The sequence below is a fragment of the Anomaloglossus baeobatrachus genome, chromosome 3 (assembly GCF_048569485.1).
Source record: "Anomaloglossus baeobatrachus isolate aAnoBae1 chromosome 3, aAnoBae1.hap1, whole genome shotgun sequence".
Lineage (NCBI taxonomy): Eukaryota > Metazoa > Chordata > Amphibia > Anura > Aromobatidae > Anomaloglossus > Anomaloglossus baeobatrachus.
The window spans coordinates 134,990,009-135,006,116 of record NC_134355.1 but is presented as its reverse complement, the minus strand read 5'-3'; the positions used below and the strand labels follow the sequence as shown (position 1 = coordinate 135,006,116).

Genomic DNA, 16,108 nt, shown 5'->3' with positions numbered 1-16,108 from the left:
TCTGGTTCCACCAGCAGCCGGTTTGACAAGTGCATCTAGTGGTTGTGACTCTCAATAAGTCAAAGCAAGCACCTTGTTCTTCCATAACACCCCTCGGTTAAGACCCTACTTCTGCTCCTTTTGTCTTCCAGTTTATTTAAAGTTCTGCAAACAATAAGACTGAGGGGGGGGGCATCTTTTTACCAGCTCTTAAAATTAGGTAAATACATCCTCAGATGAACAACACACAAACTACACTGTCATTATTTAAAGCACACTCCAATGTTTTGGCTTTTTAATTACATAAGAATTGGAATGTCTCTTTAAATTTACGTCCTCTTACTCCGCTGCTTTGTTTGGTATCCAGTGATCTCTGACCTGTGGGAAACTCGTGTTTCATGGGGCACGTCAGAGGCCACAACTCAATACATCTCTATGAGAGCCTTGTTCTGGCCTCGCTCTGCCTCTCAGAGATACATTGAGGCCCCACTACAGCGCTAAAGGGGGGTGAGAGAAGAAGAAGAAAAAAAAAAGAAAAAAAAGCTAAATGCTGGAGTGGCGCTTTAACAAAAACTAAGGTAAAATGCAGTATGTTAAAAATTAAATGCACCCTCAAAATAACCTATATAATCACATTTTAAAAGGCGCTGTCCACTACTTAGACAATCCCTTTTATATCCCTATGTTACCACCTCCCTCCCAACCAGTAAAATAATAACACTTATACTCTCCTCCGGTGCCAGAACTGGTGATACTTCCTCCCCGAGGATCGCGTGTCATTACATCATGTGATCCCTGTAGCCAATCAGCTCTGGGTTCACTCTCTATGGATCTAAATCGACATCTGGAGGAAGTGAGAGCTGCGGCTCTCCCTTCCTCTGGATGTCTTGATTTGCCAGGATGGGACAGTGAAGCCAGTGCTGATTGGCCGCAGAGATTGCATGACATAATGACGTGAGATCCCTGGGGAGTTAGTGCCACGGGCTCTGGCACCGGAGGTGAGTATGTGTTATCTTACTTAGTTATTTTTACTTATGTTTCCCCTAAGAGGGGTAGTTCCATCTCCAAGATCTTATCACAATATGTAGTAGGTATAATAATTTTAGCCAATACCTCAAATTAGAAATGTAGTCTAGTTCCCCCGATATAGCCATTTCTCTTACCTCATGTGCAGAGTATTGCTGCTTAGGTATCTATGGTTACGGTCACGCATAGTGAGTTAGTTAGTCGTGGTTGTAACCATGTATACCTAAGCTGCAATGCCCTGCACATGAGGTGAGAGACATGGCTATATTGGGGGAACTATACTATATTTCTAATTGGAGCTATTTGCTAATATTATTACCCCTACTACATACTGGGATAGGATCTTGGAGATGGGAATACCTCTTTAAAGTCACATAGAAAAAAAAGGACTTTTCTGTCAAGCAGGAGGTGGCAGTACTGGGTGAGCAATAGAGTTGGGAAGAGCAGAGGCTTGGAACTGATCATGTAAATTAATTGCTGGATTTCTCTTTGAAAGAGCTACATATGCATATAAATAGGCTGAAGAACTACTTGTAGATCTAAAGCCTCTGTCACGCCAGCTGTATTCGTTGCTCAGTACCGACGCCTCTTGCTTGGCAAACAGCCTCTAATTCTATGTAACTCAAGGCAAAGGAACGGTCAGTCAAGCAAGAGGCAGGAGCGCTGGGTGGGGAATACAAGCTGGAGTAACACTGGCTTCAGGAGTTCAGACTCATTTACATATTGCTTTAAATGCAGATTTCTCAATAACAGATGAAGGGTCTGGCCATGTAAAGATAGATATTGCTGGACTTGTTTTTGAAAGCATTACATGTGCATATAACTAGTTATGGGGGCTGGTTGTGAAATTCTGCTAACCATTAAATTGCTTAGAAAGGACATGGTGGAATTTAAAAACCTGAAGGATGGGTACAATAAAAGGATACATAGCTATAAATGCAAGTTATATAACTACATCCGGCTCACCAAACATTAATTGTCTTTCCAAAAACCTCCGCCATATTGAGAAAACCAACTACTCTTTTCACAGCAAACTCATCGGTCATCTCCACAAAGGCCTGGCCTGGAATAGACTTCATGAACTTTATCTACACAAGAAAAATGTATTATTACTAATTGTTATCAGTTTCTAGAACTCACACGTAACCCAAAGGTGGATAGACTATTTCAACGATCATCCGTCAACGATTATCCCCCGTTGTAAAGGTGTAGGTCCAACTTTACAAATCCGTAGGAAAAAGTATTATTGCATAGCAGCTATCCAAATGAATTGCTGACCATGTAACGGGTAAGTGCTTTAGAAATGTATAATATATTTTATAACAATTTCTGCAAATTTTCAAAAGCCTCTGACAACCCTTTTGATTAAGTGAAGTGGTTATTGCGACAGTTCACAACATGCTTTTTCATTCTGTAGAACAGATAAAAAAAAAAATAAAATATCTATTTTCCCCTATTTTTCTCAAAAAGCCATCCCACTGTGACAAGGTGTACCCAGTCAGCATTGTCCTACTCTAGTATTTAAACTTTACATTATGGTAGTGACATTAATGTAAATAAGGGCAGACTAGGATGGGGGTGAATATTATTATATATATATTATATAATATATTATATATACATACACACATATATACACATATACACATATATACATACATACATACATACATATATGCACCCCCATCCTAGTCTGCTCTTATTTACATTGATGTCACTACCGTAATGTAAAGCTTAAATACTAGAGTAGGACAATGCTGATTGGGTACACCTTGTCACGGTGGGATGGCTTTTTGAGCAAACCATGTTAACCAAGTAGCCCATGTTATTTACATTTACTGCTGTTATGTATTTGCTTATTATATTGTATAGGCTCAGTTTGCGTTTTCCTCTTGGGTTTTGGCAATGAAATGGCCACAATGCTCCAATTGCACAGATACCGATTTATACTTTGGCTCATTTTTGGGGTTCTTCAGATATAAAAACAATATATTAAAACAAAAAATAACCCCAAAACTTCAAATCTGCACCAAAAACCAAGCAAATCAAATGGAAAATACATTAAAAAAATATAAAGGAAAAGAAGGAATAGTTCTTGAAGATCTGCATTATGGATTTTGGTGTGGAAATAAAAAGAAACAGAAAAAAAAAAAAGAGCTGCAACATTTACACTGTGTGAACAAAGGCTTCATGTTCAAATCACTGCCTCAGTGCTGCAGAATCTGAAGTTTAATCAACATAACTAATTGGGAAGCTTTGCATCAGGGCTGTGGAGTCGGTAATCCAAACCTTCGACTCAGACTCCTCAATTTTCCTTGCACCGACTCCTACATATAATTGTTTATAGTTAAGTGAAAAATATATTGTAGTACAATGTGAACATCAGACATTTACTCATTTTTATGATACAATAATCAAGATATTTAGATAGAACATAAAATATATTGGAATACAACTTTAGAACACAAAAAACTGTAATAAATTGTAAATATGTTATACAATATGTAATATACAGTAGATTACATATATATCTTGTGTGTGCGCATGTATTATATATTACAGTATATATAAAAAAATAAATTACATATTGTATTACATATTTACAATTTATTACAGTTTGTGTTCTAAAGTTGTATTCCAATAAATATATTTTATGTTCTGTCTAAATATCTTGATTATTGTATCATAAAAATGATTAAATGCCTGATCACATTTTACTACAATGCATTTCTCACTTAAATATAAGCAATATACTAAATATTATTTAGTATGTTTTTGTTGAAAACTGTTTCTTGCCACTTACATAGTGTTATATATAACACTATGTAATACACTATGTAAGTAGCAAAAAACAGTTTTCAACAAAAACATACTAAATAACATTTGTGCAGTCTATGAATTTGTTGTAAGAAATAGAATTGCCTCCATCAGATCCTCCTTCGCAGATGACCTCAAATCTGACCTAATAATTTTAAGGCTAGAGAACAACCTCTCTACAGTAACTTGGGTTGGAGGCAAAGCCGTAATCACATGGGCAACATCTCTAACAATTTCCGGGTATAAAGGAATTGCCTCATGCACAGTCAGTTTTGATGATGAACGGTTGAATTTTTATATTTCTTTGAGAGCAAGTGAAACATTTTACTGAAATCTGGTCAATCTGCTGCTATAAGAGACGGAGTGAAATCTTTTTCCTTGCGGCAATACTTTGCTGCTCCATGTCATCCAAATACTTGTCAAATTTAAACTCTTCATCTGATGAGGATGAAGATATGGCAGCAATAGCACTGTCAGGCCCAAAGTCCTCTTGCGCCTGGCAGTCCTGTAGCTGCTCATCCTAACTGCTACCTCACTCAAAGCTTCTTTTCCTTTAAATTGTCTCTCCAGGAAAGGAGACAAACTCTAGCGCAGCGCCACCTATTGAAGTAGCTATCCTAAAAGTCAAAAGTGCATTTTTAACAATCCTTTGTATATGACTTAGGGGTACTTTGCACGCTGCGACATCGTTAGCCGATTGTAGCGATGCCGAGCGCGATAGTCCCTGCCGCAGATGCGATATCTTGTGATAGCTGCCGTAGCGAACATTATCGCTACGGCAGCTTCACACGGACTTACCTGCCCTGCGACGTCGCTCTGGACGGCGACCCGCCTCCTTCCTAAGGGGGTGGGTCGTGCAGCGTCACAGCGACGTCACACAGCAGGCGGCCAATAAAAGCGGAGGGGCGGAGATGAGCGGGACATAAACATCCCGCCCACCTTTCCTTCCTTCCTCATTGCAGGCAGGACGCAGGTAAGGAGATGTTCCTCGCTCCTGCGGCTTCACACACAGGGATGTGTGCTGCTGCAAGAACAAGGAACAACATCGTACCTGTCGCTGCTGCGAAATTATGGAAATGACCGACACTACACAGATCACCGATTTTCGACGCTTTTGTGATCGTTTAACGGTGCTTCTAGGCTTTACACGTTGCAACGTCATTACCGGCGACGGATGTGCGTCACTTTCGATTTGACCCCGACAAGATCGCAGTAGCGATGTCGCAACGTGCAAAGTACCCCTTAGGATTTATGCCAGATCAGAATCCAAATTGAATCCTTTAGTAAGCTGTTGATCATCAAGCAGTATATGATGACTTGGGTCCACATAAACAGCTGCCAGAAGAATTTTATTTTCCAATAGCTGTGCCTCTCTCCGTTTCATTGAAGCAGAAATGCCATCTGCGATTAAACCTCCTCTTTGGGACAGGCAAAATAGCAAGTTCTTCCACTCCCTTATGAAAATACCAGGAGTTAAATCCTCAGCTTGTAATTTTTTAGTCACGGTAAATGGGTGATTAAGCAATTCCTTCAATTCAGCCACCTGTGTCCATTGACCTTCATGTAAGGTTACTTGAGGGTTCACCATATCTATAAGAAACGATTTTAGCTCAAGCAATCGCTCAGTCATTAAATAAGTGCTGCCTCACCGAGTGGCTTGATCAACAATTGCCCCTTTCCCAGCATGTCTCTTCAAGATGGAATCAATTTTAGGGGTTCTGGCGGCAATAACCAACTTCCTCACTTTTTCAATTAGATTTCCAGCATGTCCGCCCAGTTTCACACATCCGGCTTTTCGGCGGATGTGGCGAACGCCAGTACAGTACGATACAGTACAGTGGCAGCGCCACAACTTCTGGGTCACATGCTCCGGTCACATGAAAGCATGTGACAGTCATTTGTCACACTGCCACTGTACTGTATACACTGTACTGGAGTGCGCCGCATCCGCCAAACTGGCGAAAATACGGATGTGTGAAACCGGGGTCCCTCTTGCAGACTCTCTCTTATTGCCAGCTGCAGCATGTACACAACACAGCGCATGTGATCAATATGAAAGTGTTTTGAAGCAGCTTCAACAAGATCATCTAATCCTAAAGTATCATTTTGCTGTTCTTCTGTTGTAATATCTGTTTGTTCCTCAGTTACATGAACAGCGCTGTGGCTCCATCTCACACATACTAAATCCTAAATTTTCTTCTAGCTGTTGTTCATTACTCTCATTCATCAGTTTAATTGTACTTATGTTTGAAGCATTGTCCGTTACAATGGCAAGAACCTGTTCTTTTTTGCGTTACTAATCTTGCAGAACTTTTTCCACTAAGGCCTGGAGAATCTGGGTGGTGTGATAAGCTTTACTATCTTTTACTGCCAGTGTCTTACTAACAATTTCTTTCTTGTCACAAACATATCGAACATTGATGGCAAAATAATTCAGTGAAATGCAGTGACTCTGTGCACCCAGCAAAGGCAATGGGTGAAAAGATAGGACATTCAGACACAGCGTTTTGTGAGGATCCTCACAGAAAATGAGCAGTCAGTTTGTGGTGTTTTTCTAATCTGCTTTTGCTATTGAAAGCATTATTTATGAGCTCAAAAAACTTTCAGGTGATGCTTTTTTTTTTAAGAAAAGCTGATCTGCTTTTGTAGCTGAAAAACGTATCCTCAAAAAAAAGCAGCAAAAACGCTGTGTGTGAATGCAGCCTTAGATCAGGAATAGAAAAGACATTTATAGGACATTTCATAAGTTTCCCAAATTCCTATGTAAACATTTTCATCACACTGTGCATTGCACTACTGTCCCCAATTTATTATATATTTTAGGAGTCGGAGTCGGTGCATTTTATACAGACTCCACCAAAATGAGCTCCGACTCCACAGCCCTGCTTTGCATACCCTTGACATGGCCCCTAGGGTTTGTGACCATTTTACAAATCCCTGTCCCCCTCACTAGTGACTTACAACACAGTCTGCAGAAGATGCTCAGGCTAGCCAATAAAGTCAATCACCAGTGAAGGAGGTGTGGACATGTACAACCAGTGGACAAAACAGTGCATGGAGCATTTTGGTCACAATGAAGGTGCATCGGGCAGCATAATTTGCATATATTAATTTCAGTTTTTGCAAAATGGAAGCAGCGAGTCCAATGGCATACATAAAAATCACAGGGATCAATCAAGGAAATGTTGGGACATATGTAGTCTCTCCTGTATCTTGTGTCCTAATATTACTCTTTTCTACTATGTAAGAATTGTTTGGAAAAGTATATATGATATGATATTGTGTCCTTGGAAGGATTCCACGTCTTTTCCAAGAGACAGTTATAAATGCATTTGACTTCTGTGAAATACACTGTCCATTTCTTGCTCCGATCATAGCAACCCGATATTGATCACTGTGTGGTTACTGTATGCATACATATAACAGACTCATAAATTAGAATACAGACAATTAGGACGATTTATGCATGATTTGATGTGCACCCGTAAATCAGTTGGCACCCAACGTGGGGCTAGGACAAGATGACCAGACGATAGGAGCTGCAACATTGCCTCCATTTCCCAAACAGACTACACACGAGGGAGGAGAATGCTCAACTCCATCAAAAGAGGAAAGAAAATTCTTTATCTTGCCTCTTAAAACCTTCTTGTGTCTTCAGTTGGGGGGGGGGGGGGGGGAGGAGGAGGTGTCAGCTGCCAGACTCTGACACCGATGACCGATTACTGATAAGTCCTAGCCTGAACCTGGGTATAATCTTAATTGTCTGTATTGAGCGCATCAGAACTTTCAATGCAAAAAAGTGATTACAGCATTTACTTCTATGTTTACAGGTTAAAAAATAAAAATAAAAATCAACCTAAAAGACAAATTACTTTTGAAAATTTGTTGTGTATGAGCTGAACAGATTTTACCTTTAGACTTTTCCCTTACTGAGATTATTGTGGGTTCTTTTTCTAACGCAACTGACTGAACTAAATACCGTTTTTTTCGGACCATAAGACGTACTTTTTTCCCCCCAAATGTTGGGGGAAAGTGGGGGGTGTGTCTAATGGTCTGAATGTAGGGCATGGCTGCGGGTAATTAGGGTGCTGCCGTGTAGTGGGTCATCGGCGGCAAGAGGAGGCAGCAGCAGCGCCTGCCGTGACCACGTGGGCCCGCTCATTACATATGCACGCCCATCCTCCCGCCCATCTCTCAGCGCTGAAGCCGGGACTGATAGGTGGGCGGGATGATGGGCGGGGACGCTCGCATAATCAACAGCCGGCCGTGATCACCCCTGGCAACTACAGCCTGGAGTGATCATTCTCGGCTGTATTCACTGCTCCCCGCGCATCATTATCAGCGTGGGGTGCAGTGAATCAATGTACTCACCGTTCCCCTGCAGCACCGCGATGTCCTCCAGTCTGCCGGCCGCGCTGTGTGCACTGGAGACTAGCGGGGCTCACAGCGATGACGTCATCGCTGTGCGCACGTGTGTCTTCACAGCCGCGCCGGTAGACTGGAGGACAATACATCGCAGTGCTGCAGGGAACGTGGCCGGCTCAACACAGCACTGCCGGCACAGACAGGAGGAGGAGCGGCGCTGCGTGGAACACGGAAAGGTGAGTGTAAACGTTTATTTATTTTTGTGTGTGTGCCGCAGGATGGGGGTATATGAGCAGATGATGGGGGTATATGAGCAGGATGATGGGGGTATATGAGCAGGATGATAGGGGTATATGAACAGGATGATGGCATATAGCAGGATGATGGGGGTATATGAGCAGGATGATGGGGCCATATACCAGGATGATGGGAGCATATGAACAGGATGATGGCATATAGCAGGATGATGGGGGTATATGAGCAGGATGATGGGGCCATATACCAGGATGATGGGAGCATATGAACAGGATGATGGCATATAGCAGGATGATGGGGGTATATGAGCAGGTGATGGTGGTATATGAGCAGGATGATGGGGCCATATACCAGGATGATGGGAGTATATGAACAGGATGATGGCATATAGCAGGATGATGGGGGTATATGAGCAGATGATGGGGGTATATGAGCAGGATGATGGGGCCATATACCAGGATGATGGGAGTATATGAATAGGATGATGGCATATAGCAGGATGATGGGGGTATATGAGCAGGATGATGGGGGTATATGAGCAGGATGATGGGGGTATATGAGCAGGATGATGGGGGTATATTAGCAGGATGATGGGAGCATATGAACAGGATGATGGGAGCATATGAACAGGATGATGGCATATAGCAGGATGATGGGGGTATATGAGCAGGTGATGGTGGTATATGAGCAGGATGATGGAGCCATATACCAGGATGATGGGAGTATATGAACAGGATGATGGCATATAGCAGGATGATGGGGGTATATGAGCAGATGATGGGGGTATATGAGCAGGATGATGGGGCCATATACCAGGATGATGGGAGTATATGAATAGGATGATGGCATATAGCAGGATGATGGGGGTATATGAGCAGGATGATGGGGGTATATGAGCAGGATGATGGGGGTATATGAGCAGGATGATGGCGTATATGAGCAGGATGATGGCGTATACGAGCAGGATGGGAGCACATACCAGGATGCAATATATAGCAAGATGGGGCTATACCAGGATGAGGGACATATACTATATATACACAAGGCAGGAGGATCACTACCAGGATGGGGTACCTTAGTAGAGAGTTTGGGGATATTACCCCCATAATAGTGTCAGCAGCAGATCCTCGCCCCATAACAGTGTGTCATGACCACATTTTTTGCTTAAAATTTTATTTTCCTATTTTCCTTCTCTAAAACCAGGGTGCGTCTTATGGTCCGGTGCCTCTTATAGTCAAAAAAATACGGTATCTATTTACAACTGTGATTAAAGCTAATCTACGGAAAACTATTGCCGTGGTTGAAGAGCAAAATTTAGAGACTAGCTCTCGTAGCGGTGTGGTTACAGTATTAGGACTCTTGAACCATAAAGTGAAATAAAACCACTTACTAGATATGTTATGCTTTTACGCAAGGTAAAATGCCACTCTCCACGTTTTATGGCTTTTACCCAAGAAAATGATCTTTTTTTTTTTTTTCATAAATAAAGCTTGAACACTGGGTAATGGGAGCTCAGAAAATTTCTAATATACTGTGTGTTTTCAGCCATAGGATGGAAGGAAGAGCAGGATTTATCAAAAGAGTCTAAGGCCTCTGTAGTTGTTATGATAAAGGTATTCCCATCTCCAAGATCCTATCTCAATGTGTAGTAGGTACTAAAATAATAACATTAGCAAATACCTCCAATTAGAAATGTAGTAGAGTTCTCCTGATTAGCCATGTCTCTTACCTCATGTGCAGGGCATTGCAGCTTGGTTACAACCACTAGCAACTAACTGTTCCTATATGTGTGGCTGTAATCTTGGATGCCTAAGCTACTTTAAGACCTTGCCCATGAGGTATATCAGAAAAATTAGAGTACATAATTGAAGGCATTTGCTAATATTCTTATTGTTACACCTACTACTACATATTGGGGAAAATTCTTGGAGATGGGAATGTCCCATTAAAGAAATTAAAATATCGATGAGAAATTTATCAAATTGTAGAGTGGATAGGTCATCACTAATACAGTATGTCTCCTCAGTGCAGTTACCCATTTAGCCATATGCCTATGATGGACAGGTAAAGAGAGAAAATTCAGCTCACCCGATCCACATGGAGACCAATTTGAAGGACGGTGCACGGAAAATAGTAGGCCAGGCTGTAAGTCCAAAGAAGAAGAAAGCTCCAGCATCCAAGTCCATAAATGTGATCAAATTACCATTTATTAGATATTCATTAAAAACTGCAAGTTCTAAATCATAAAATCCACATAGTGATAGGCAATGGTACGCGTTTTGAGCGTCTCGTGCTCTTAGTCCTAATCCATTCTTGAAACGCGTACCATCGTCTATCACTATGTGGATTTTATGATTCAGAACTTGCAATTTTATCACATTTATGGACTTGGATGCTGGAGCTTTCTTCTTCTATGATGGACAGGTGTATCACCCACTTGAGAAGAAGGGAATTTTGTTACTTACCGTAAATTCCTTTTCTTCTAGCTCCAATTGGGAGACCCAGACGATTGGGTGTATAGCTACTGCCTCCGGAGGCCACACAAAGTATTACACTAAAAAGTGTAAGGCCCCTCCCCTTCTGCATATACACCCCCCGTGGGATCACGGGCTCCTCAGTTTTAGTGCAAAAGCAAGAAGGAGGAAAGCCAATAACTGGTTAAACAAATTCAATCCGAAGGAACATCGGAGAACTGAAACCATTCAACATGAACAACATGTGTACCCGAAAAAAACAAAAATCCCGAAGGAAACAGGGCGGGTGCTGGGTCTCCCAATTGGAGCTAGAAGAAAAGGAATTTACGGTAAGTAACAAAATTCCCTTCTTCTTCGGCGCTCCATTGGGAGACCCAGACGATTGGGACGTCCAAAAGCAGTCCCTGGGTGGGTAAATTAATACCTCAAGTTAGGGCCGTAAAACAGCCCTTCCCTACATGGAGGCAACCGCCGCCCGCAGGACTCTTCTACCTAGGCTGGCATCCGCCTAAGCGTAGGTGTGCACCTGATAATGCTTGGGAAAGTGTGCAGACTCGACCAGGTAGCTGCCTGGCACACCTGCTGAGCCGTAGCCTGGTGCCGTAATGCCCAGGACGCACCCACGGCTCTGGTAGAATGGGCCTTCAGCCCTGATGGAACCGGAAGCCCAGCAGAACGGTAGGCTTCAAGAATTGGTTCCTTGATCCATCGAGCCAGGGTGGATTTGGAAGCCTGCGACCCTTTACGCTGACCAGAGTCAAGTACAAAGAGTGCATCCGAGCGGCGCAGGGGCGCCGTGCGGGAAATGTAGATTCTGAGTGCTCTCACCAGATCCAACAAATGCAAATCCATTTCATATCGATGAACTGGATGAGAACAAAAGGAAGGTAAGGAGATATCCTGATTGAGAAGAAAGGGGGATACCACCTTAGGGAGAAACTCCGGAATCAGGCGCAGCACTACCTTGTCTTGGTGAAACACCAGGAAGGGAGCTTTGGCTGACCGCGCTGCTAGTTCGGACACTCTCCGAAGAGATGTGACCGCTACCAGAAAGGCCACTTTCTGTGAAAGTCGAGAAAGTGAAACATCCCTCAGAGGCTCGAAGGACGGCTTCTGGAGAGCAATTAGTACCCTGTTCAGATCCCATGGGTCTAACGGCCTCTTGTACGGAGGGACAATGTGACAAACCCCCTGCAGGAACGTGCGTACCTGAGGAAGTCGTGCTAGGCGCTTCTGAAAGAATACAGACAGCGCTGGGACTTGTCCTTTAAGGGAGCCGAGCGACAAACCTTTTTCCAAACCAGAGCAGGAAGGAAAGAAAAGTAGGCAATGCAAATGGCCAGGGAGACACTCCCTGAGCAGAGCACTAAGATAAGAATATCTTCCACGTCCTGTGGTAGATCTTGGCAGACGTCGGCTTCCTAGCCCGTCTCATGGTGGCAATGACGTCTTGAGATAATCCTGAAGACGCTAGGATCCAGGACTCAATGGCCACACAGTCAGGTTCAGGGCCGTAGAATTCAGACAGAAAAAACGGCCCTTGGGACAGTAAGTCTGGCCGGTCTGGTAGTGCCCACGGTTGGCCGACCGTGAGATGCCACCGATCCGGGTACCACGACCTCCTCGGCCAGTCTGGGGCGACGAGGATGGCGCGGCGGCAATCGGAGCTGATCTTGCGTAGCACTCTGGGCAACAGTGCCAGAGGGGGAAACACATAGGGTAGCTGGAACTGCGACCCATCCTGAACTAAGGTGCCTGCCGCCAGAGCTCTTTGATCGTGAGACCGCGCCATGAAAATCGGGACCTTGTTGTTGTGCCGAGACGCCATTAGGTCGACGTCCGGCATCCCCCAGCGGCTACAGATTTCCTGAAACACGTCCGGGTGCAGAGACCATTCCCCTGCGTCCATACCCTGGCGACTGAAGAAGTCTGCTTCCCAGTTTTCTATGCCCGGGATGTGAACTGCGGATATGGTGGATGCTCTGTCTTCCACCCACATCAGAATCCGCCGGACTGCCTGGGAGGCTTGCCGACTGCGTGTTCCGCCTTGGTGGTTGATGTATGCCACCGCTGTGGAGTTGTCCGACTGAATTCGGATCTGTTTGCCTTCCAGCCACTGCTGGAAGGGTTGCAGGGCAAGATACACTGCCCAGATTTCCAGAACATTGATCTGAAGGGTGGACTCTTGCTGAGTCCACGTACCCTGAGCCCTGTGGTGGAGAAAGACTGCTCCCCACCCTGACAGACTCGCGTCTGTCGTGACCACCGCCCAGGATGGGGGTAGGAAGGACTTTCCTTTTGACAATGAGGTGGGAAGAAGCCACCACTGAAGAGAGTCCTTGACCGTCTGAGAAAGGGAGACGTTCCTGTCTAGGGACGTCGACTTCCCATCCCATTGGCGGAGAATGTCCCATTTTAAACACTTTTTGGAAGCAGAATCTGCCTTCCATTCCCTTAACCACAAGGCTCTGCGTAAAAACCACGGAGTTGGCGGACGCCACTGACGTACGGCTCGTAGAGTCCAGGACAGCATTAATAGCGTAAGTCGCAATGCAACATATGCGAGGTTAAGGACGCCATCTGCGGCACAGATATACGTGTGACAGTGTCCACCTGCGCAAGACCAGCTGAAATAGCTTGGAGCGCCCATACGGCTGCGAATGCCGGAGCAAACGACACGCCGATAGCTTCATAGACAGATTTCAACCAGAGGTCCATCTGTCTGACAATGGCATCTTTAAGTGAAGTCCCATCTTCCACTGCAACTATGGATCTAGCCGCAAGCCTGGAGATTGGGGGATCCACCTTTGGACACTGGGTCCAGAGCTTGACCACGTCAGGGGGAAAGGGATAACGTGTATCCTTAAGACGTGTGGAGAAACGCTTGTCTGGATAAGCGTGGTGTTTCTGGACTGCTTCTCTGAAGTCAGAGTGGCCCAAAAAAGTACTGAATTTACGCTTGGGATACCTGAAATGGAATTTCTCCTGCTGCGAAGCTGACTCCTCCACTGGAGGGGCTGAGGGAGAAATATCCACCAGTCTATTGATGGACGCTATGAGATCGTTCACCATGGCGTCACTATTAGGAGCATCCAGATTGAAAGCGGTCTCAGGATCAGAATCCTGATCAGCTACCTCTGCCTCATCATACAGAGAATCCTCTCGCTGAGACCCTGACTAGTGTGTGAAGTCGAGGGTCTCTCCCAGCGAGCTCGCTTAGGCTGACTGGGACTGTCGTCCGTGCAGAGCCTTCAGCCTGGGATGTATGGGACCCCCTTGGAGCACGTATTAGTTCCAACTGAGGGAGACCGGGGGGCATTGTTCAACAGTGCCCATTGTCTGAGTCACCGGCCTGGACTGCAAGTTTCTAGAATCTTGGTCATAGTCCCAGACATTTTATCCGCAAAAAAACTGCAAACTCTGTCCTCTGGACAGTTTCACAGGTGGCTCTCTCTGGGCCACCACTAGCAGAGACTCTACCCAATGGGGGTTAGTGGAACCTGCCGGTAAAACAGCCTCACATGCGGTACAGACAGCATAGAAAGCCTGTGCCTTGGCACCCTTGCTTTTCTGCGGACGACATGCTGTTGTCTCCTCAGAGCAATCCAGGGGTATCTAGCCAAGAAGCGACCGTACAGTGCAAATATAGGTACAAGCATAAAGTACACAAAACACTGTGGCACTAGTGGGGTCAGCACCAAGGTGCTGCTTACCGCCCGCTTAAGCGGGTGTGTGGTCGCCAGAATCCCTTGACCGGGTCTCCCAGAGCCTGTGTCCGTTCTCCAGCTTAGACCGCATGCAGGAATGGCTGCCGGCGTCCTGTGAAGAGGGGCGGGCCGTGGGCGTGCCCCAGACAACGAGCGGGAAACTGGCGTCCCACTGTGCCCAGTGAGGGGGCTGGAGTATGTAAATAAGACTCCAGCCCTCGGTGCTGACCATTGTACAGCGTCCCGCCCCTTCCCTGACTGGCAGGCCCGGGGGCGGGAAGGAAACGAAACCAGGCCGCAAAAGCCGGGGACTCGATTTATAAGCGCTGCCGTCGTAAAAGCACGGTCAGCGCGGAAGTCCCCGGCGCACCACAAGTCTCATCCGCGCCGCAGCTTCCAGCAGCGGCCGGCGCGGCAGTTTCCCACACATTAACTCACTCAGCTAAGCTGCAGTGAGTATAGCCCCAGCGCGCAGCGCTGTTGTCCCCGGCGCACTAACACACCCAGCATGCTGGTGTGTGTGTGCGTGGTCTGTACGGGGACACAGAGTACCTTAACGTTGCAGGGCCTTGCCCCTGACGATACTCAGCTCCATTCCAGCAGGATCTCCGGGTCTGTGGATGGAGCCCGGCCTCAGAGCCTGGAGGCCGGTAAGATCCCACTTCACCCAGAGCCCTCAGGGGGATGGGGAAGGAAAGCAGCATGTGGGCTCCAGCCTCCGTACCCGCAATGGGTACCTCAACCTTAACAAACACCGCCGACAAAAGTGGGGTGAGAAGGGAGCATGCTGGGGGCCCTAGTATGGGCCCTCTTTTCTTCCATCCGATATAGCCAGCAGCTACTGCTGACTACAAACAGTGGAGCTATGCGTGGATGTCTGACCTCCTTCGCACAAAGCAGAAAACTGGTGAGCCAGTGATCCCACTGGGGGTGTATAGCCAGAAGGGGAGGGGCCTTACACTTTTTAGTGTAATTGCTTTGTGTGGCCTCCGGAGGCAGTGCTATACACCCAATCGTCTGGGTCTCCCAATAGAGCGCCGAAGAAATAAACTCTTTACCTTCTGCAGCAGTGTCCTGTCTGGTGTCACCCTCCTCGGGGTTGAGCTCCTCCAGTGTCTCCTGCACTTCCTACTTCCTGGTTCTAGTGCCAGTCATGTGATCGGGACAGCAGAGAGAGATATCTCTGCCTGCAAGATCACAGCAGCAGGAGGGAGACCGGGCAGACGCTGGAGGAGGTGAGTAAAGAGTTTATTATTTTACTATGGGCAGCAGCATGGGAAACATAGCTAACACAGGGGGAGGGGGGATCCTGTGCGATCAAAGGTAAGCACAGGCAGATAATATGCGCAGCTCCCCCAGCTCATCGCCGCGGTGCAGTTTCAGCACCATGGTGGTGGACAGCGGCTGTGCATATTATATGAGCGGGTGCAGGAGATCAAAGGCTGCCGCCCGCAGCTTCACAAGCCTCTACCAACCCCCCCAGGC

At 45.7% G+C, this 16,108-nt stretch overlaps 1 protein-coding gene across 3 annotated transcripts in view; it reads right to left on the bottom strand.

Moving 5' to 3' along the window:
• The window catches only part of LOC142296184 (heterogeneous nuclear ribonucleoprotein L-like), a 180,344-nt gene that overhangs the window by 36,440 nt on the left and 127,796 nt on the right, over positions 1–16,108 (bottom strand). For all 3 annotated transcript variants that reach the window (XM_075339486.1, XM_075339487.1, XM_075339484.1), the window contains one exon: positions 1,972–2,093. In XM_075339486.1, the coding sequence (XP_075195601.1) occupies positions 1,972–2,093 (122 nt within the window). The remainder of the gene's footprint in view (positions 1–1,971; positions 2,094–16,108) is intronic.